The 23,171-nt window shown below is 39.9% G+C and overlaps 1 protein-coding gene across 1 annotated transcript in view; it reads right to left on the bottom strand.

Moving 5' to 3' along the window:
* Positions 1–23,171, bottom strand: part of LOC126297591 (actin-like protein 6A) — a 108,838-nt gene that overhangs the window by 11,894 nt on the left and 73,773 nt on the right. The window contains exon 3 of the mRNA XM_049988566.1: positions 12,055–12,234. Within this exon, the coding sequence (XP_049844523.1) occupies positions 12,055–12,234 (180 nt within the window). The remainder of the gene's footprint in view (positions 1–12,054; positions 12,235–23,171) is intronic.

Genomic DNA, 23,171 nt, shown 5'->3' with positions numbered 1-23,171 from the left:
TACGCATACACCATAATTATTCAACCACGCACACATATGGGGTCACACTTGTCTGGTACGAGACGTTCCTGGGGGGTCCAATGGGGGCCGCACCGCACAATAACCCTGGGTTCGGTGTGGGGTGGCAGTGGAGTGGGTGGACTGCTCTGGCCTGTAGTGGGTTTGTGTGCCACTGAGGGCTACAGCGAAACAAAGCCTCTTCATTGTTTCTAGGTCCCCGGTTTAATACATACATACATACATACATACATGGGGGTAACACTTTCACCTTGACTTAATGCTGGGGAGGGGAGTCTGTTATGGCTGGAGGCTCAATTGTATGGTGAGAAGATTGACACAGTCTGAAAAGAGACATCAGAAAGGCTGATGTTGACATCGACTGACTGTTTACTTCCTGTCTCCATCAGTGGATGTGGAAGTGGTGGTGGTAGTGGCAGTGCTGGACAGTGGACCAGACTGAACCTTAAGAGGAGCAGAAGAGCTACTCAATGTCGGCAACCACAGCCTTTTCTGATGTTCTGGGGGAGGTATGGGCTTTGAAATAACTGGAACAGCACAAGTGCATTGACAAATTCAGGTAATAGTGCTAACACTAGCAACCTCCATTAGTGTAACAGCTTTGAATTTATGAACAGGCTTTTTAAGAGCTGAATGTGGGGGGCAGTATGGATTTTTACATCTTTTTGGCCTCACCAAATGGGAGATGCTTCATAGTTTTAAGCTCACGTATCTTCTGCTCAAGATTTATGCTATAGTCCCTACACCACACAGTGCAAGCTGCAGAGCATTTCACACACTTCAAAGAAGATGAATAAGTAACTCCTTTGTGGGCAACCTTACCACATTTGCCCTAAGTGGCCTCTCCCTTACAACCAAGAGCTGTATTCCCAAAGTACTGGAATTTGGAACGGTGCATTGGCTTGAGGGCATAAGGTCACGCACTTAAGTGAAGGAAACCTGCCTTGACATGTTCAGGAGGTTTTGTGTTATGGAACTCCATGATAAAGAAGATAGATTTCACATTAACTCCATCCACTCTCTTCATGATGTTTTGCACATTGACTAAACCTTCTTGACCCCACTCATCTTTCAATTCCTCCTAGGGAATCTACACCAGCTCACTGCACATCACAACACTTTTGCTGTAATTGAAGGTGGTGTGTAGCTCAGTTTTGATGGCATATTCTCCATGGCTATGAGCTTTCTGGAGGGTCTTAACTTCTTGGGAACTAGAAGTTTCTACCAACAGTGTCCCATTACGCAATCACTTGATTGATTCTGAAGTGCCAGCATTGCCCTCTAAGCCTTCTTGAATACAGAAAAGCAAAACTGTCTGGAAAGTGTCCTCTTTCTGTTCCACAACTAAAAACACATTCTGATTACCAGCATGCATTCTGTTACTAGAGACAAAGCTTTTGGAATTAATTCCTGAGTTAGGAGGACTGACTACACAAGCTCTCTAGTTTGGTTGGGTGTTGGTACCTACCATTCACCCTCCCTTTCTACTCGGATGAGAAGAGAGAATTTTGAAGGTTCCATCTCAGCCCCACGAGCAGCTAGAGAAATAAATGTCCACCTATACAGAGCCCCGCATGCCTAGGTAAGCCTTATGCAGCAGGTTCCCCAGAGGTTGCCTGCTAATGACTATTCCACCTCCACAGCGATGTATTTCATTGGTGCACAGCACCCCTTGAGATTAAGTGGTGGTGTTTGTTTTTGTTTTTTTTTAATAAATGTTTTTATGCTCCTCATGATCCAGACAGTCAAGCCAAGATCCCCGTTCCCTGTGACACACAATGTTCCACCACCACACCATGTAGTGGTCACTAAAGCATGCCCAGAGTTTACAGTGACAGGACTGGTGGCAGTTACCAGTCCCCAGCTCAGGAAGCCCAAGGCCACAAAGCCTACACCCAGCAAATGAGTGCTGAGTTTCACCCTCAAGCTTTTCAGTTAAAAATGAGGAGAATGGGAAAGCCTTTTTTTCCAGAGACTCCAGATCTTACCCATGCAATAACAATATTTAAATCAGTTTAAAACTGTGTGCTGGACTGAGACTCGAACTCGGGACCTTTGCCTTTTGCCGGCAAGTGCTCTATCATCTGAGCTACCCAAGCTTGGGTAGCTCAGATGATAGAGCACTTGCCCACGAAAGGCAAATGTCCCGAGTTCTAGTCTCGGTCCGGCACACAGTTTTAATCTGCCAGGAAGTTTGATATCAGCGCACACTCCGCTGCAGAGTGAAAATCTCATTCTCGACTATTTAAATCATTGTCTAGATAATATGGAGTGTAAACTTTCTCTTTATAAGTTGATCGAGAGTGTAGTAATGTAAATTTGTGAGTTGGGTCATCTCCTTCACCTCTGTTCAGACGTATTTCCTATGTGAAAATTGTTCCCAGCTCCATGAATTCTTAAGACCTTCATAGTATCTGACAAAAGCAGTTGGACTGCTCATTTTTGCACTATACTCATCGCTTCTATTGAGGAAGGACACCATCTGTTTCACCGATTTTGTTATTAAATGTTACAGCTAGTGCTTCAGAACGTTACTATTGGTTTTCCTTATGGCTCTCTGCTTTAGTAACTATTTTACAGTTTCTCTGTCAGATCTGTAAGAACCTACATGTAAACACAAACTCAAAGAAAACTATTACTTTATAAGCTAAGAAGAATCAACATGTCAAAATTAGTGTTATCTGTAAGTGGGATAAAATGGTATGATATTTTATTTAACTACAGCATATTAAATATTTCTACTGAGTTTACAGCTATCTAAAACGATTCATGAATTTTATGGCCGGACGAGGAAGATAAAGGTGCTTGATGTTTATTATGATCAAATCTTTGCAAACATTAACAACAGTCTTATTGCTTTACGCGCTACCTCTAAAGAAGAGTTGTTTATGCAAGTGATTTATCTAGCATAGTACTAAAAAAAAAAAAGTCAATAGTTGTGGAACTTAAACAGGAAAATGTATTCAGAGACCTCTAATGCATATAGTAGATGGCTCAGTGTTAACAGAAAGCATAGCAAGTCTTGGAAAGCCCACCTTGATGATTTGAAGGTTTAAAAACAACTTTTATAGCAAAATATACTGCTTCAGATCATAGTATAATAAAATACAACTCTAGTTAACAGTTCAGAAAATAAATCTGAGCTGTAGTAAAATCAAATAAACTGTTACTGAGACCAAACATACAGGATATAAAATTCCCAGAATCTGAACAAAATGTGGAAAAGTGGTCCGATTTAAAGGTTAAAAATTAAAATGAAAAAGGAAACAAGAACTGCAACAAAATTAGGGATATTGAAGAGTTCCTACTGTTTACGTGAACCTTGAAGAACTTGCTTATAAACAAATTATCAATTATACTCAACAACACAATTTTCATCGAATACTGCAATATCATTGCATGTTAAATATACTGAAGAGCCAAAGAAACTGGTACACCTGCTTAATATCATGTAGGGCCCCCGCGAGCATGCAGAAGTGCCGCAACATGATGTGGCATGGACTCAATGTCTGAAGTAGTGCTGGAGGGAATTGACACCATGAATCCTTCAGGGCCGTCCATAAATCCATAAGAGTACAAGGGGTGGAGATCTCTTCTGAACAGCTCATTGCAAAGCATCCCAGATGCACTCAATAATGTTCATGTGTGGGGAGTTTGGTGGCCAGGGGAAGTGTTTAAACTAAGAAGAGTGTTTCTGGAGCCAGTCTGTAGCAATTCTGGATGGGTGGGGTGCTGCATTGTCCTGATGGGTTGGGTGCTGCATTGTCCTGCTGTAATTGCCCAAGTCCACTGGAATGCCCAAGTCCACTGGAATGTCCACTGGAATGCCCAATAGACATGAATGGATGCAGGTGATCAGACAGGATGCTTAGGTATGTGTCACCTGTCAAAGTTGTATCTATACATATCAGGGTCCCATATCACTCCAACTGCTCACATCCTACACCTTTATACCCAGAGCCTCCACCAGCTTGAACAGTCCCCTGTTGACATGCAGGTCTTGAGATTTGTCTCCATACCTGTACACGTCCACCTGCTAAATATAATTTGAAACAAGACTCGTCCGACCAGGCAACGTGTTTCCAGTCATCACCAGTCCAAAGTTGGTGTTGATGGGCTCAGGCGAGCCATAAAGCTTTGTGTTGTGTAGTCATCAAGGGTACATGAGTGAACCTTCAGCTCCAAAAGCTCATATCGATGATGTTTCATTGAATGGTTCGCATGCTGACACTTGTTGATGGCCCAGCAATTGTGGAAGGGTTGCACTTCTGTCATGAACGATTCTCTTCAGTCATTGTTGGTCCCGTTCTTGCAAGATCTTTTTCCGGCCACAGCGATGTCGGAGATTTGATGTTTTATCGGATTCCTGATATTCGCAGTACACTCGTGAAATGGTTGTACAGGAAAATTCCCCACTTCATCGCTACCTCGGAGATGCTATGTCGAGTGTCAAATATAACACCATGTTTAAACTCACTTAAATCTTGATAACCTGCCATTGTAGCAGCAGTAACCAACTGAACAACTGCACCAGACACTTGTTGTCTTATATAGGTTTCGCCGACCGCAGCGCTGTATTCTGTCTGTTTACATATCTATGTATTTCAATATGCATGCCTATACTAATTTCATTGGTGCTTCAGTGTACATTCTATATTTTGGAGAGAGATAGAAAGTATAATAAAAAACAGTGTCTAACCCTTTTTCATTCAGCCAATTTCAGCGATTAATGCTAAAAATGTCGTGTTGTATACTGTCATGCAGTGTTCTATTTGAATTGCCATACATTTAAAATATGAAAAAATACCTCTTGCTCACAAAAGTATGTAGTTTATTATGGAATACCCATATTGTAATACTTCTTCATTTTATATTGTTTATAACTGCAGAAATAAGATGTATTTTTAAAAAATAATATAAACATGATGTATTTTCCTTGTAATTTACACTACACTTGATTTAAAGACAGCTCACTAATGTCCATACCATACATACAAATTTCTGTGTAGAATGATAAAAGAAAAATGAAATTTCAAATATTATTTACAGAGATAATAATTATAATAACTGTCCAGTACATTGCAGTCTGTCCGATGTATGCAGCTCTGTATCAGCTAACACTTGTGTTTTGGGGCAGAATACATTCTATCAAACCATGAAAATGCATTAGATGGCTTTGTGCTCCCATGTGAAAACCATGTAGATCTTTTGTTGAGTCTCATAGTCAGTGGGCATGCTATAAAACTTCTTACCTCAGTTATTTTGACATTCTTCCATTTTTTATATGGGCTGTACAAAGTAGCGGCATGTTTAAATATAAATTGCTTAGCTGAGTTATTTGTTTTTATGAGAATTAGCTGAAGTAATGCTGCAGTGAAAAATAAATTAAAATTTTCAACTGCAGAATGTCTCATGGGTGTCATATTTTTTGGTTCAGGCACCTCATAAAATGGATAAGGTAGCAAATGTAGTGTTTCAGGTGCAATCACTTTACTTCAGAGCATTGTGTATTTTCCAGTATGTCTCCATTATCCATCAAATTACCAGCAAGACCATCACAGTCAGTCTCTGAACCATTGCTATTTTCATTAAAATCCTTTGCACCACTAGTATTTTCCAATAATTCACAAATTTTATAGTTGGACATATTTTACAAAAATAAATCGCAAAAGCAAATGAAATAAACAAACTGAAAACATTAACTGAAGGAAAAATAGCACAGAAACCATATTAAATAACAATACTGCACAAAAACATCAATGCTGGACGATAACAAAATGTAAATGAATATTACGAAGCATGATAACAACAAAAAATGACAAGTGCAGCAGTAGAGTTATTGATCATCATTACTTCACTGCAATGACACTCAAAAGTCAATAACTATCAATGTCCATGTAAATCAAAACACTGATTATCAATACTGAGAAGACCTAGGGGGTAGCAATAGATCATTACCTTCACATTCGAAAGGTTATTATATGAGGGTACCGCAAAAAATGCTTCCTACAATATGAGCATTTGTTGACATGGTTCAATGTCATTTCCATTCACTGTAGTCCTGCTTCTACTTCACAACACTGGATGCAATAATAGCATCATCCCCAGCATGGAACAATGAAAGCTGCTATTATTATATTGAACAGCCATCATTGCCTTTTAATGTGATACTATTTGTACCTATTCTGCACTATAAAATCTGACATATACAATACATAATGAACAAAATATTCACACTGCATGAATGTAAACTTTCTTAGTGTATGCAATTGATGAAAAGCTGTCAGCTTTCTAGTTAGGTGGCAGTATTGAGAGCCATGAATGTGGATTACAAATCTCTACATGGAACTCTTTGAGAAGCTGGCACTTCAAACTGCATGCTAAAACCCAAGCACTTCACACACTCGTGGTGTGGATGCATGATAAATGGGCACTGACTGAGTTTATGGATCACTTAAACAGCCACACAGAACTGTACCTACACGTAATGAGCTGCCACTGTCTAGCACAGAGGCATGAAGTGCTAATCACACTGGTCCATAGGCTGCATGTGATCTGATAAAGGAAGCCTCCAAGCCTAGTTACAATATCCAAACAAATTGTTTCATCAAAATGGGTACAGCAAAGTGTAACATTAGAAGGGCATTGAAGGGACGAAAAGACACAGCAAACCAGGAAGAAGAGGAAGGAGACAAGAGGCTCACATTTTTTCCACTATATGAGGCCACTTTCAGCCAAGACTGTGAGGCTGCTTTGAAAATCTACATGAAAACCGTCTTCTGACTACAAATGAAGATGAAAGATATTCTTGGTCCTGCAAAGAAAACTGGAGGTACCTAGGATACCACCCAATGTGGCCACAAACACATTGAACAAATACAGGCTATGTACCTGAAAATGCTACAGGGAACACATTACGTGTAAGCATAAAGGAATCAGCAGCGTCAGAGTACATTTATTTTGGAAACACCAAGTTTTTGTGCCAAGCTAACAGCTATTGGGAAAATATAATGAAGGAATATTTATAAATTAGGATCCATATGAATTTTGGCAGTAGGGATGAATATATCAACAAAGTTATGTGAGGATCCCACATTAGTAGCTATACAATGAGGGCATATCCAGAAGTGGACAGCATAAAAAGCGAATCAAGAGAGTCAACACAAGGATTTGAATGCAACCTCCAGCCTATCTCCACCCTAATGCTCTGCTCCCTCCCTACCGACTGACTCCACAAGACCGTGATGCCCACAGCCAGGTGGAGGGGTGGCTGTCTTCCATGTGTATATACAGGGGCATCCACAATATCTCAGCATTTCATCAGAAGATACCGAGTATGGCAGTTGTTGAAATATCACCGTACCTCAAAGCTCCTGCCTATTGCACTATCATGGCCATAACACACATTCTGTAGTGTCATCCTGTAATTTGTCTTCCCTCAAACTCGGGTGTAAACCACTCAAGCTGATATAACCACAAAGTCTTTCCACCATGGATTTTTGGTAAACTAGTATCCATACATTTTTGTATAATTTCAAACTTTTTACAATATATAGCATTGTTTTCATCACAAAAACAACTAACTGACAAAGGACATGAACACACAGATGTAGAGATGTGAAGATGCTCCCTGTGGCCAGAGATTATACCAATGGCAATTGTTATATGTTGGCTGCAGCACCAATGTTCTCAGTCTTATGAGAAATATATAGCATACTGCTCTGTAGTCATTCAGTATGAAGACCTTACACCAATGCATTGCCGTGTGTGGATCACATATCTCTCTCTTAAAGTTATTATGTTGATAACAACTCCTTCTCTTGGACCTACTGTACTACATACAACAATCCCTTATCTGACACGGGGTGTTAGTTATGGATACAGACCAGGCCATCAGTCCACGAACAAACCTCGTAAGTTCTTAATACACTATATGCAAGCATTAATGTGAAACTTAGCCTATTATGGATTATTAGCCCATGATGATTGTGCAGTTGAATATGGTTGTTATTTAATCAACACGTTCAATTACATTGTGATTTTATATGGTATTCCAGATCTATATATGAACAATAAACCACTGTCTGTCAGATGCATACCTATAGCATCAACACATACATCAACTGGTAAGCAGTTGCACATGTGATAGGCCTGGGAGTGAGGTGAGCTCTGACAACATGGATGAGCAACTGATTGCTTAACTCATGGGAATGCCCTCTGGCTTTAAAAAAAAAAAAAAAACAGCAGTGATGTCACAACCCAAATGTGGTAAGGACACCTAAGAATTTAAGTATGCTGTGTGCAGACACTGTTACTGTTGCCATAAAAATCTACAATTAACAAATGGTATGTATTCATAATGCTTATTAATTCTGTGGTGGTGAACTGTCAGAAATATTTCCCGAGTCTAGATAAACATACATCACATTATGGTGTGGTGAGATCATTAAAGGAGCAACTTTTGAAAGCATGTAAGAATAAGGAAGGTGAAGGACGATATCGATAAATGAACTGTGATTTTAAGGATATAACTGACCTGCATCAGCAAAAAAACAGGTCACAATAATGTACAGGGGGTGGACAAAAATATTGGAACACCAAAATCACAACATATTATCATGTCAAATGGATAAATACAGGTCCTCAATGGTTTTTAAGGGAATCTTATACCATTCTTCTTACAAACTAGTTGCGGATTCAGGTAATGATGATGGACATGAATGGTGATCACACACATTTCTCTCCAAAGCAGACCACAAAGGTTCAATAATATTGAGATATAGTGACATGGTGGCCAAGGGAGCTGTGACAATTCATCTTCTGTTCACAAACTCAGTCCTGGGCAATGCGAGCTGTGTGAACAGGGGCCCTGTCATCTTGGAACACAGAATCACTACAAGAGAACAAACATTGCATCGTGGGATGGACTTAATCAGCCAAAATGGTCACATAATCCTTGGCAGTAATTATGACCTTGTATAGTAAACATCAGGCCCATGGAATACCACAATATGGCTGTTCAAATAATCACCGAACCCCCATCATGTTTCAATCCTGGCAAAACTCACATAGAAGTTGGAAACAGTGTGAAACAAGACTCATCCACCCAACTAATTTCTTCCATTGTTCCATATTCCCAGTTTTGTAGCTTAGGCACCACATTTTCCTGTTATAAGCATTTGCATAAGTGATGTGTGGTTGTGCCAATGGCCTTCCCACAGTGGTAACACCGGTTCTTGTCAGATCACCGAAGTTAAGTGCCATTGGGCTGGGCTAGCACTTGCATGGGTGACTGTCTAGTCTACAGAGCGCTGCTGGCAAGGGGGTGCACTCAGCTCTTGTGAGGCACACTGAGGAATTGCTCAACTGAGAAGTAGCAGCTCCAGTCTCATAAACTGACATATGGCCATGAGAGTGGTGTGCTGACCAATGCCCCTCCACATCCGCATCCAGTGACGCCTTTGGGCTGAGGATGACACAGCAGCTAGTCAGTACTGTTGGGCCTTCATGGCCTCTTCAGCCAGAGTTTAGTTTAGTTTAGTTTAAATTACAATGAAATGAATACCCCTAGCTGCAAACAGGCATTGGTGTAAGTCAACGAGGACAGTTGTAAATGTGTGCCCCGACCGGGACTCGAACTCGGGATCTCCTGCTTACATGGCAGACGCTCTATTCACCTGAGCCACCGAGGACACAGAGGATAGTGCGACTGCAGGCACTTATCTCTGGCACGCCCCGCCCCCCCCCCCCTCCCCCATGAGACCCACATTCCCAACTTATTGTCTCGCACTATATTCATAGTGCCTCTGCCCATTATACTCATTACTCGCGGCTTTTTGACGATTAAGTTAAGGCTCACTGGCCATTTGACCATCGTCTTCTGTGTGGATGCACAAGCAGTGCTCGAAGCAGGAGATTACGGGTTCAAGTCCCGGTCAGGGCACACATTTTCAACTGTCCCCGTTGATTTATATCCTAACGAGCTGCATGGACATGTCCGAAAGAACAGATACCATCTTTATAAATACATACGCGAGCGAACACACACGCGCACGCACGCACGCACGCGCGGGCGCCCCCCCCCCCCCCCCCCCCCACACACACACACACAAAAAATTGACACACATGCTTGGAATTACATGGGGTTTTATTAGGGGGAAAAAAAGGTTCACAAAATGTCCGACAGATGGCACTGGACAGCAAAACGTCAGTGACTGTGCATGACAATCGTGTATAAAAGGAGCTGTAATGAGAGAGAGAATCAGATGCGCCAGCAGTCGCAGCATGTTGACGTTACCTGAAAAGGTGCTTGTAGTTAAGCTGTATTATCAGAATGGGGAATGTGCTAGTTCAGCGTTACGATCCTATTGCCATAGGAAGGGGATTCGAAAGGGTAAAGGTCTGCTGACAAATGCAGCTGTGGCGAGAATGATTTTGAAGTTCGAAGCCACGGGTTGTTTAGACGATAGATCCCGTAGTGGCCCTCTGATGCTATCTGTAATAAATTCATCGCCATCATGAACTGTTACCTGGCGATTTAGTGAAGCAGAGGGCATTTGCAGTGTGGGCGTTTCAAAAGATGGTGGAAGATGACGATTGGTTGAGTAACGTGTTGTGGACCGATGAAGCTCATTTCACGCTCCGAGGGTCTGTCAACGCCCACAACTGCAGAATTTGGGCTACCAAAAACCCTAGAAATGTCGTGGAAACTCCACTGCACAATGAGAAAGTCACGGTATGGGTTGGATTTACTACATCTACCGTTATCGGGCCTTTTTTCTTAGAGGAACTGCATGATTCTGGTTTTGTAACTGCTACCGTGACGGGTGAGACGGCCGAATCGTATCATCCCCAGCCTGGCTGATAAACACCTGCTGGAACGTACAATGTTTGTGCAGAATGGCGCTCCACCCCATATTGCTAGACGCGTGAAAGATCTCTTGCGGGCGTCGTCTGGTGATGATTGTGTGCTCAGCCGTCACTTTCGTCATGCTTGGCCTCCCAGGTCCCCAGACCTCAGTCCGTGCAATTATTGGCTTTGGGATTACCTGGAGTCGCAAGTGTATCATGATCGACTGACATTTCTAGGGATGCTGAAAGACAACACCCGACGCCAATGCTTCACCATAACTCCGGACATGCTTTACAGTGCTGTTCACAACATTATTCCTTGACTGCAGCTATTGTTGAGGAATGATGGTGGAAATTTCCTTCCTTGACTGCAGCTATTGTTGAGGAATGATGGTGGAAATTTCCTGTGAAGAACATCTTACTTTGTTATTCTGATCAGATGAAGTGCCATCTATCGGATATTTTTTGAACTTTTGTATTTTTTTGATTCTAATAAAACCCCATGTCATTCCAAGCATGTGTGTCAATTTGTGCCTCTCTATCTACATTGTTCCGTGATTTATTCAGTTTTCAAATTTATACTGACTTTTTTATCACCCGGTATATAGTTTAGCTCAGTTTAGATACATGGTTGTGTAATTCCAGCTCGCCCTGCAGTATCCTTCTTATGGAACCCCCTTCATGTTGCTTTAGTGCTGACAGGGTTCGCAAATTCGACATTCATTTCTGCAGTGAATTTTGCAGCTGCTGTCCCCTTATTTTTCATCTCAATCACTTCAGCTACCTTGGTTACGGAAGTACCCACCATACAAGCACCACCAATTTGCCCATGCTTAAATTCACTTAGCTCTGACATAACGTACTCACAACTACAAATAACACTATTTTGACCACGACTGACATTTGCAACATAGTGAGGGTATTGCACAGGAATCATTCGAGGTCAAATCCAACAGTGTCACCTGCAGGCTTGGCTGACGTCTGCATTTATGTTCAAGCATGCATTTCTCATGGTGCTTCCACATTTTTGCCAACCCCTGTATGTACATTATAGAGTGGCAACAATGTTAAATGAGCTGGAGGAAAGGACAGATACTGAGGAGAAAGGAAATACTTTCACAAGGCTGAAAGTAATAAGTGGCTTGTATTTGATACTGTTCTGGCATTGTCGATTTCAGTACCTACCTTTAGCAAAGAATTACCACCTGCAATGACTACATTACTATACAATGCTGCTCTTACATCTGCCTCGCATCTTGACACACTTTTTTTAACAACGTAGCCAATTCCCAATGATGGACTTAGTTGGAACATTTCTGGATTAAATAATGCTTCTGGGATTTGCATACGTTCTTCATGAAAATCCTGAAATAAAAAATGTACAGAAAGCATTAAAAACACACACTAGCATATATTTACCTAAAAATTTAAAATGCAAGTATACATTTAAAAACTTCGCAAGCTTCAGTATCTTACCCTTTTTCAAGTGCAAAAACACGTAATATGAATGACAAACAGGGGAACTTAAAAACGATTTTGGGTTTCACCTGATGAATTTCTAACAACAGTAGAATAACAACAATAATAATCATTATGATAATAATAAAATTATAATACCACCACTATAAACTGCAGCAGTTTTTTGGACATATTAATTTTAATCATACACAGTCGATGTTAGAAACCAGGTTTTCATGCTGCTGTTGCAATTGACAATATTTGATTACATGTGGGAATAACAACCTCTTCCTCTTCAACACAAGTTCAGTGTCTCAACCACTGTAACACGTCACTTGTCCAAATAAAAGCACATCAAAGATAATCAATCCCACACTCCCATCAACACCACAGACAGGACATTACAATAAAAATGATTGTCAACTACATGATAAATATATTCTAACCAGAGCAATGTTAAAAAATTGATAACAACTACATTACTAATTTAAATTCTTCTTGGGTGTTCCGCAGTGTACAGTCACAGTAATTCTATTAATTTTCAGTAATAAGAGTTTCTGCTACGTTTAGGTAATGCCGATTACTGATCTGTTGGTCCACCGGTGTATCCCTTTATAAGGGTATCCCCCACTCCCCAATAGTGGTCACAATGAATGGTAAGGGGTTGGAGAGGGTGGGGAGGGGACATGCTCTGGGGCCTCAATTCTGCTGCACTGCCACTGGGTTCACAACCTACTTTGTGCTGTGCCCTCAGTGTGCCAAGTGTTCAGTCACAATCTTTGTTAACATGCAGTGGCCTTTGTCTTGTCGCCACATGGGCAGGAAAGAAACACTGGACAATTTTTTGGAACAGCTGAATTTGCTCTGCACAAGATTAAACTAAAACTCATTCACATATAATATCAATCACCTCAGGAGTCTTGCCAGGCTTAACCCTTGGCTCACTCATCTTCATTCTTTTTATTTGCGATCTCTCAGAAAACTACATTAATCATTGATGATACGAACTTCCTCTTGTGTATCATTTCTCCACAGCAGATGAGAGCCAACTTAATCAACAGCACTGAAAGGATCTTGCACAGGCCTTACGACAGTAGCCTCTTGTGCAATATGGGTAAAACAGCTCATATGATCTGCCCTTCAAAGAACCATACAACATACACAGGAACCAACAGTCACTGAAAATAAAGCTACTGAACAGGTCAGTGAGACTAAATTTCTTGGGCTGCAGACATAAAACACACTACTGAAAAACATACATATAAATAAACTGTTGAGCAAAATCAGCAGCCTCTACTACACCTTTAGCATCTGATTAAATATGGCATCCCTATCTGGGGATCAGTACACACAAACGTATTTATTATTCAGAAATGAATTGGTATGATCACGATCCAGTTATGAATGGTGGGCTCCATGTGGTTCCCAAGTCGTGCAGCGACCGTAAACCATAAAATTAGCAAACCAGTCGCAATATCATGTTTTATTTATTCACTTTTGCAAATCGATTTCAACTGATTAACAGCCATCATCGGTGCTACAAATACAAGAATAAAAATAATTAATAACAGTGACCAAATGAATAAATGTACATAAATCAACGTAAACCAATTAAATGTATATAAACACATCAAAAACCAATAAAATGAACGTACACATTTTCCTTTCAACCAATATGTGCCCTGAGTAGTAATACTGTCTTAAGCAGAGGTCAAACATAAAGTGATACATCGAGAATTGACTATGACAAAGAGAAACCATAAGGGGGCACAGCAAAGCAAATCCACCCTCTATGTGAAAAGATACAGCTAAAGTAAAATGAGAAGAAGAAGAAAGGGGTATGACATACAATGGGAGGTAAAATATCATGATATAATACTAAAATATTTACATGAAATGGATATACTGACAATGATTTTGTCAATCACATAGTACAGTTATATATGCCAAAATGCAATTGTACAAATTAGTAGAAAGGAACAAACATAGATGAGAAGCACACCATCGCAAAAATTTTTAAAAAATGTTTAAATTATTTATCATATTTTTATACAAGAGCAAAAGTTAATCAAAATGCCAAAACGTAAAATGGTGTTGGCATCCATCTAGCGTACAGTTAATAACATTCAGGAAGATCGGACTTTTTTCAGCAGATGGCACAAATTTCTGAATGCACATGTAATGTAAACTAAGTTGAGATAAGAAAATTACGGACACGAACAAAACAAACGTATTAACGAAACAAGGCCAAATGCAAAAATAAAGTGCTAGCACACTTCATACGTGGTAAAATTAACACTGGCTTGATAGGATGAATTGAGAACTCCTAGGGGCTCTTACGGTGTACTCGTATATCATGAGACATAAATTTACACCATATGTCTGTTGATGCAATGGACAAGACAGCAAAAGCCCAATTAAAGGGTGTCAATGCAAACTAAGTCACAATAACATCTACATCTACATTTAGACTCCGCAAGCCACCCAACGGTGTGTGGCGGAGGGCACTTTACGTGCTACATCACCAATGATGGCTGTTAATCAGTTGAAAAGCGATTTGCAAAAGTAAATAAATAAAACATGATTTTGCGACTGGTTGCTGCATATTTGGTAATTTCATGATCCAATTATCAACACATGCTAATTTTCAGAGAGCTGGTAACATATTGTCACGTTATAACCATTTGAGAACACTCCAGGAATAATGAACACTAAATAACATATAATTGCTGGTTGTTAGGCTTGAACTAGCGCCCCACAGCACGGCAGTCTGCGACGTTAACCACTACACCACACTGCTTTCAGCACAACTTGCAGCATTGCACCCTCTTCTGGAACAACAGTGACATGCAGTTTCAAATGTTGTCACTGGAACTGATTACAGCACACTGGATCTAGATCTTGTCATTGGTCCTCTTTATACCAGCACTGGTGGATCCTCTTCACTATGATGAGCATCATATATGTGTGCTCTCCGCAAACTACCGTGTGGTGCACGGTGGAGTACAGCTCGTATCACTGCTAGTCATCCCCCTTCCAGTACCATTTGCAAAGGGTGAGGCAAAAATGACTATGCCTTCATACGAGTCCTAATTTTTATCTGGTCCTCATAGTCCTCGTGTAAAATTTATGTTGGCTACAGTAGAAGCATTCTGAAGTCAGCCACAAATGCAGGTTATCTACATTTTCTCAATAATTTTTCTCAGAAAGAACACTGTCTTCCCTCAAGGGATTCCCAGCTGAGTTTACGTGAAACCTCCATAATACATGCTGACTGAACCTACGGGTAACAAATCTAGCAGCACATTTCTGAATTGCTTTGATGTCTTCCTTTAATCTGAACTGTTGGGGATCTCAAACACTTGAGCATCACTGAAGAATGGGTCACACTAGTTTCCCATATACAGTCTCCATATAGATGCATATTTTCCCAGAAATATCCCAATAAACTGTAGTCAGCCATACACCTTCCCTACTACCAACCTTATGTGCTTGTTTTATTTCATGTCATTTTACAATGCCATGCCTGTATATTTAATCAATGTGATTCCATCAAACAGCACACAACTGATACTGTGTTCGAATGTTACAAGATTGTTTTCCCTAATCATGTGCATTAACATTCATTTTCACACCACACCAAATAGAAATTCTACCCAAGTCCCCCTGTATCCTCCTACAGTCAATCAACAATGGTATTTTAACTTACACATCATCATCATCACCAGCAAACAGTCACAGAATGCTGCTCACTCTATCTGTCAGATCATTTATGTATATAGGGAACAAGAGCTGTACTATCATGCTTCCCAGGGGCACATGTGAAAATATCCTTGACTCTGAAGAACATTCATTGTACAGAACATACTGGGTTCTATTACTTAAAAAGTCCTCAAACTACTCACATATCCGAGAACCTATTCTGTACATTCAGACCTTCATTAAGTCTGCAGTGAGGTGCTGTAGCAAATGCTTTCCCGAAATCTTGGAATACAGAATCTGCTTGTCTCCCTACATCCATGGTTTGCAGGATATTGTGCGAGAAAAGGACCAGCCAAGTGTTGCACGAGCGGTGCTTTCTAAATCCACGTTGATTTGTGGACAGCAGCTTTTCTGTCTCGAGGAAATCTATTACATGCAGACTTAGCGTACCAGTGCTTCCAGTCATTTGGGACTAGTCCAAATTAAGAGATCTGCAATAAATGCAAATGGGGCCAATGCAGAAGAGTACTCTCTGTGAAGCTGAATTGGAATTCAATCATAACCTGGCAACTTATTTGTTTTCAACTCTTTCAGTTGTTTATCAGTTTCAGCAATGCCTGTTTCTATGTTCTCCATATGGGAGTCCATGCAATGGTCAAACTATGGTATGTCTGATCCTCCCATATGAATGATTTTTTAGACATTGTGAATAATAACTGCTTGGCTGCTATTGTAAATAATTTATGTAACGACCAGTCTCAAAGGTTATTCCATCTACTACCCTTATGAGTATGGATGATTAAAAAACACATACATATCACAAGATCCCTTATTTTGATACTATCTCAGAAAAAAATTGACCAACATGTGTAGGGGAAAAAATACTGAATCTGGCTTCTTTTAATCCCTAATAAAGTAGATGACAGGTACAGGCATACAGAAAAGTATAAAAGTTCTAAATTCAATGCAGCAAGCTTGTACAGAGTTGCTTGTAAAGATCGTCCAATATTTATATGGGGGCAAACTGGTAGAAGTTTTAATATTAGATGTAAAGACTATCATAACAGTTCAGGTTTCATATCAGCAGTCAGTGCCCACATTTGGGAACAAGGGCTCACGGCTATTGATCCAGCCTAAAATTTGCCCATTTTACATTGAGAAAGTAAGGGGAACACACTTAACATCCTTGAGGAAGTGGAAATTATGAGAGCCATTAAGCTATTTCCCGATCAGACAGTAAATGGACTACTGGAACTACGTCATTTTAACACTCTCAATAACTTTGAGTTTTTAAATAAAAAAAGTCAGATAAGGTAGTCTATACCTGTACTTCATGTTTCTTTAGCACTGCACCAATGACTCTGTATTTTTATTGTTCCAGTATACCTTACTTTATCCTTTATTGTTTGAATTTCACTATACACAGTTTTTACAACATAAAAAAGTTTTTTTTTTTTTTGCCATGTCATTACTATTCAAGCAACCTCTTAACATTGTTCACTAAAATCTTCAGTCATATTCTTTGTTTACTTATCACTTAATTCTAACAATATGCTCAAGCAAGCACACTTCAAATAATTATTTTATACGTTCATATTCTGCTAGTGATTTTTGCCAGTATTATTTCCATCAGGTGCCTAGTTAACATATACCAAATCATACTAATTTATGCTCGTGGTTCTTTGTCACCTGTAATTGTCCAATTATGTTTACTTTATGTTATTAAGGGCAGGATACTAATATTTTTTGTCTACAAATATGATCATGCATGCCAATATTTCTATAGATCAGATTGCACCATTGCACATGCGCAGCCCCAGTTTCCACCACGAACACGACTTCTCGCTCAGGCCATGCCTGAGCATTCTTTTGCCTCCATATTCAGGTATTACAGTCTGCTGTATTTATGGTATGTTATTTTCATCAGTACACAAAGTTCCCGATCAGTTATCATTTTTATACTGTTGTTATTATTAAGTATGTTATTCTCAATACTTCCTACACTTTTTATTAATTTCTAGCCTCCTTTAACGGATTGTGACTCTCGACCTACTTGTTAACCAGTTATGTTCAGTCTACTGCCATCCTTTCCTGATTCACACTGTGTGTTTTTAATTTTTATTGGACATTACAGACCATTACTGGTTTTAGGTCACATTGGGTTGGCTGAATATTTCTTGACGATTCTTACAGTTTTTAAAACATTTCTTAGACACACTTGAGGAATCACAGATCCATGCCTTCTGCTTACCTGATGAATCACTAACTGAGTAATTTATTCAGAGACAAGGAATGTTCCGTCCCTTCCACATGACAAGGTTAATGTTGTGATTTTACACGTGCAGTGTGCACTCTATTATCCACAGTAGTTGTGGATAATCAAATTCTATGGATAACACACAATTAAAGTACATGGTAATGAATTAGAGTTGTTCAAAAACAAAATTTTATTACAATGTCATAATTAAAATACTTAACTAATGTTTACAATAAATTCTACTTTACTCATTGCATAATGTGTGAGAGTGCAGTACCCACAAAGAATTGAGTGCAAGCCAATTTCACCCTACGCTACACTGCTTTGAAATAAAACTGATTTCTGTCTCAGTGAGGCAACTTGTCTTTTACATATCACCCTACAAGTTTTATACACACTGAGCGTCTTCCAGCTGTTCCAGGTAGTCCAGTAACACTTCAGCCCATTGAAGCGCTGATGCATGACTGATTACAGATTCTGGAATTAAATGAATGTTGTCATCTTTGTCGCTGTCATTCACCTCCTCGGATTTCCCTTGTACTCACTGAAAAATAGTGCTGTCACTCAACACCTCATGACCTGGCTCTGCATGGTCCACATCAAACCACTCAGAAATATTTTCTTTGTCAACAGTTTTCCACCCTGGAGTACTTTTCAAAACAGCAGTTAACATTGCTAATAAGCAGTCTTCATCATCATCGGAATCACTGAATTCATCAATTCAAGATTGCTGCCCCCTCCAATAAGTTTTTGTAGCAGATTTCCTCTACACATTTTCTTCATGGTAGCAATGACAACCTGATACATTGGCTTAATTAAAGCTGTCATCCGATTTAAGACAAGTTCATTTGGATGCAATGCTGCTTTGTCCAGTAACCTTGCAGGTAGATGCTTCAACATTAAATGTTCTCGCACCTGTGGCACAAAGCAAATGTGGAACCCCATTTGAAATATTGTGTGGTTCATGCAGGCCCCTTTCTGCTGAAAATAATGGACAAGTAAATTGTGCATTTCTTTTCCTTTGAAACAGCACAGGTTTTTAGCTTTACTTATTACACCAAGCTTAACTTTATGTGATCTCACATTGTTAGCACAACACGACACTGTTATGCTTTCCTTACTTGATTTATAACCAGGTGCACTATGCTCTGTCTCAAAAGCTGAAGTCTTCGTTGGTATACACTTTCAAAACAGCCCAGATTCGTCCATGTTGTATATTTGCTCCAGTTCTAAATTTTCTTGTGCAATAAACTCCTGGATACCATTACAAAATTCAGAAGCAGCCTTATTATCTGCACTTAACTTTTCTCCTTGGACAGCAATCCCCAGATATCATGATGTGGTTTAAATCTTGTTAGCCAGTCAGAACATGCGTTAAAATCTCCTTCAGTCTCCAACATTTTCAAGAAGAACTGGGCTGTTTGGCACATATTGGGCCAGATATTTGTGTGCTCTCTGCTCTTTTCTGATGAAACCATTCCAACATGACTTTATACAGTTCTGCGTATGGAGACTTTTCATAGCGTTCCATTTTGACAAACCTTTAGGTGAGTCAGAACTGCTAGCAAATTGAATTATTTGGCTTTGTTTTTCCAAATATCACGGGTCGTAATTTCACTCACATCATAAATCAGTGCCAGATCAGCTTACACTACTGCTTTCTTCAAATTTGTGTATTATTTCCAGTTTCTGTGGTATCATCAGCACTACAAATTTTCGCTTTTCAGGCTCTATTTAGGACTAAGAAAAACCAAATGAGTACCGTATCCACCAACACAGTACAGTCTAGCACTTGAGGTGTTGAAGCAGCACTCTGTTTACTACATTCATTGGCGACCACTCCCACGTAAAAGAAAAATTTTCAGCATCAGCATCTTAAAAAATATGGAAATGAAGGGGGTGGGGAGGGGGGGGGGACAGGCCACAACTCTATTTTACCTGCTCTAACCTGATGTGGCTTCTAAGCCATGAAACCGATCATTAAATAAAATATTTTAAATAGTAGCCAAGCAGTTATTATTTAAGATGTCCATTTACGGCTGCAGTTGTCCTTCATACAAGGTAGTGTATGAAGATGTTTAAAACCAAAAATTGAAAAGTTCAGATTTTGTTTTGCTGTATTCTATTGCTACGCAAGACTGGTCAACAAGTAACTAGATACCAGCCTTGGACTTGCTGATTTTTACTACATAGTACCTGAATTTTCTCAGGTTCTCACAAAGATCCTTCCCTAAGGTATGATGATGGAAGTTACTGTATGCTCACAAAACGGTTGTTGATAGAAGCACAAATTTATGCTGATTTTTGCGTGTAGACATTTCCACATTGTTTTTTTACCTGAGGGTGCAACAGTCTCTGCTTCCTCAGTGTTTTTTTGGAATTCTGTTATTAAACCATGGTGGGTCTAACCATCCTTAATCCACTAACTCAGCACAATCTTCTCCAGAATGTGATTTACAATCAGTTTAACCATTGGTCACAATTCCTCCCATCAGAGCTTCCTGATTGTTGAGTGGCTCATCAGTTAAATCGAACAAGAAGCCATAATCATCGATCTGTGCTTCAGGTCTGTAGTAGTGCTTCATATGAAGGACATGGATAACTTCTCTGCAAATTTGTCTTCTTGATAAAGAGTCAATCTTTGACTTCTTCTGTGATTCCAACAAGCACAAAAGGACATTATATGGCCCAAAGTAGCACTTTAGTAACTTTTACAATAGTCCCACTTTCTACACAGATGTAAGAATTTGTGACTAGTCTCCCAGGCTGTCTCTCACTGACTAGTTCTTGGCATTAAAGTGCTTCAGTCCTGGTGAAGAGGTGTTGCATTTAGTCATCTTAAGTATCAACCATTTGAAATGGGGGAAAGTATACCCAGTGTCATTTGAGCCTCACAATCATCGAACAGAAAGAACAGTGTGAAGCCTGTAGTGTCTTGCTTTGCAGTTTTGTATGTGAGTGTAATGATGGGCAGCACTGTACCTCAATCTCTGTGTTTGGCACCAATGTACATCAAGAGCATATCTGCCAGCGTTTTAATAAAGCATTCCGTCGGTGGTGTGCAGCTGTCATCCTATGGGTAATGTCATAACATGAAATTACCTCTGATACTAACCTCTGATGAAAAACTTTTCCACAATCAGAGATCATCACACAGAGTGCTCCACCCTTCAGAATAATGTCTTTGTCCTTCAGAATAATGTCTTCTACATGGAATCTTGCAATTTCTGGAGCTGTGGCAGTTCGAACAGCATTGGTGACAGTGTAGCAGGTTATGTAGTTATTGAAGATCATTATCAATAGATTCCAGTGTGGCAACATAAGGAACCGCCCACAGAGTTCAATTTGAATTTGGTGGAACAGCACTGCTGTAGGTGGCACTGTTACCAGATCCCGAAAAGGTAATTATGGCACCTATTTCTGTTGCTGGGATTCCTTGCAGTGGCTTACAAATGTCTAATGGATCAGCACAAACCTGGCCAGTGATACCTGTGTCTGATTCTTTCTTCATGATTCCCAGATGATCAGATGTTGGAGCATAGTGGAAAAACTTTAGGATAGCTATATGTAGGTGAACCAGGATGATGAGCAACCACCATTTCTGTCCCATCAGATCATAGTTCTTCTTATACACTGTTCTGTTAATTAAACATAATTATCCTTTGTTCAGTTCCTCATTCTTCAATGTTCCTATGGTTTTCAGCACTGCTGGACCTTCCCTCTGTTCAGCAGCAATATCATTTAATACAGTGGCCATTGAGATTTGTCTACACTGATGTGTTATGCCAGAGGATTCTTTGAAAGGCAGTCAGCATCCTTGTGTTTGTGTCTGCTTTGTATACCACTGTGATTATGTACTCCTGAAGCCTCAAAGTCCATCCCATCAGTTGACCTAATGGATCCTTCAGGTTAGTCAGCCAGCACAGAAACTGGTGATCCATCACAATGGTGAATGGTCTGTCAAACAAATGACTGGTCACATTGATGGTTCAAACAACTGCAGGGTACTCTTTCTTGGCTGTAGAGTAATTTGACTTGAATAGTACTCTGGAAGTAAGCTATCATCTTTTCAGCAACTCCCTGAATTGTTACTAGTAATGTTCCTACCCATAACCACTGGTGTTGATGTGAAGTTCTGCCTCTGCTTTCTTGTCATACAATGCTAGGACTCAGGATGACGTCAGCTCCTCTTTAAGGACAGGAAAAGATCCTTCTTGTACCTACTTACAGGAAATTTTGATGTCTCCGTGCAGTAGTTCTTGCAAGGGACGTGTCTTGGTACAGAAGTCGTTTACGAACTTCCAATTGTATGAGCAAATTCAGTAAACTTTTCACATAATGAATATGCTGAGGAATCAAAAAGTCTGTGATTGTTCATATTTTCCCTGTATTGGGCCAGACTGCACTCCATTAGGTGCCCCAACATTTTAATTTTTTGAGTGGTGAAGAGCCACTTTTTTTAACTACAGTCAAACACTTCAGCATGTTTGTCAAGTGGCTAGTCAAAAACAACCATGTCATCCAGATAATCAAGACAAGTCATTCCTTTAATATGTGAAAGCAGGTTGTCCATTACACATCTGATGATAGGTAGACTGTTAAATATTCAAGATGGCTTAATTTTGAACTCATTGAGGATGTCAGGAGTTGTAAAGACAGTCTCTTCCCAGTCAGCCACATCAACTTTAATTTGCCAGCAGCCTGTCTGCATGTCAGTAATTCAGGAATACTTTGCTAATTTTAAGAAGCCCAGGGTGTCATCAATGTATGGCAAAGGGTAGACACCTGTTTCTGTGATTTTGTTCAGTCACTGGTAGTCAACACAGCAACACAATGTACCATACTCCTTCTCCCACCAGAGAGGCCAAGGACACACTGACAGTTT

This window comes from Schistocerca gregaria, chromosome X, assembly GCF_023897955.1.
Source record: "Schistocerca gregaria isolate iqSchGreg1 chromosome X, iqSchGreg1.2, whole genome shotgun sequence".
NCBI lineage: Eukaryota > Metazoa > Arthropoda > Insecta > Orthoptera > Acrididae > Schistocerca > Schistocerca gregaria.
This window is presented reverse-complemented; position numbering and strand designations above follow the sequence as displayed.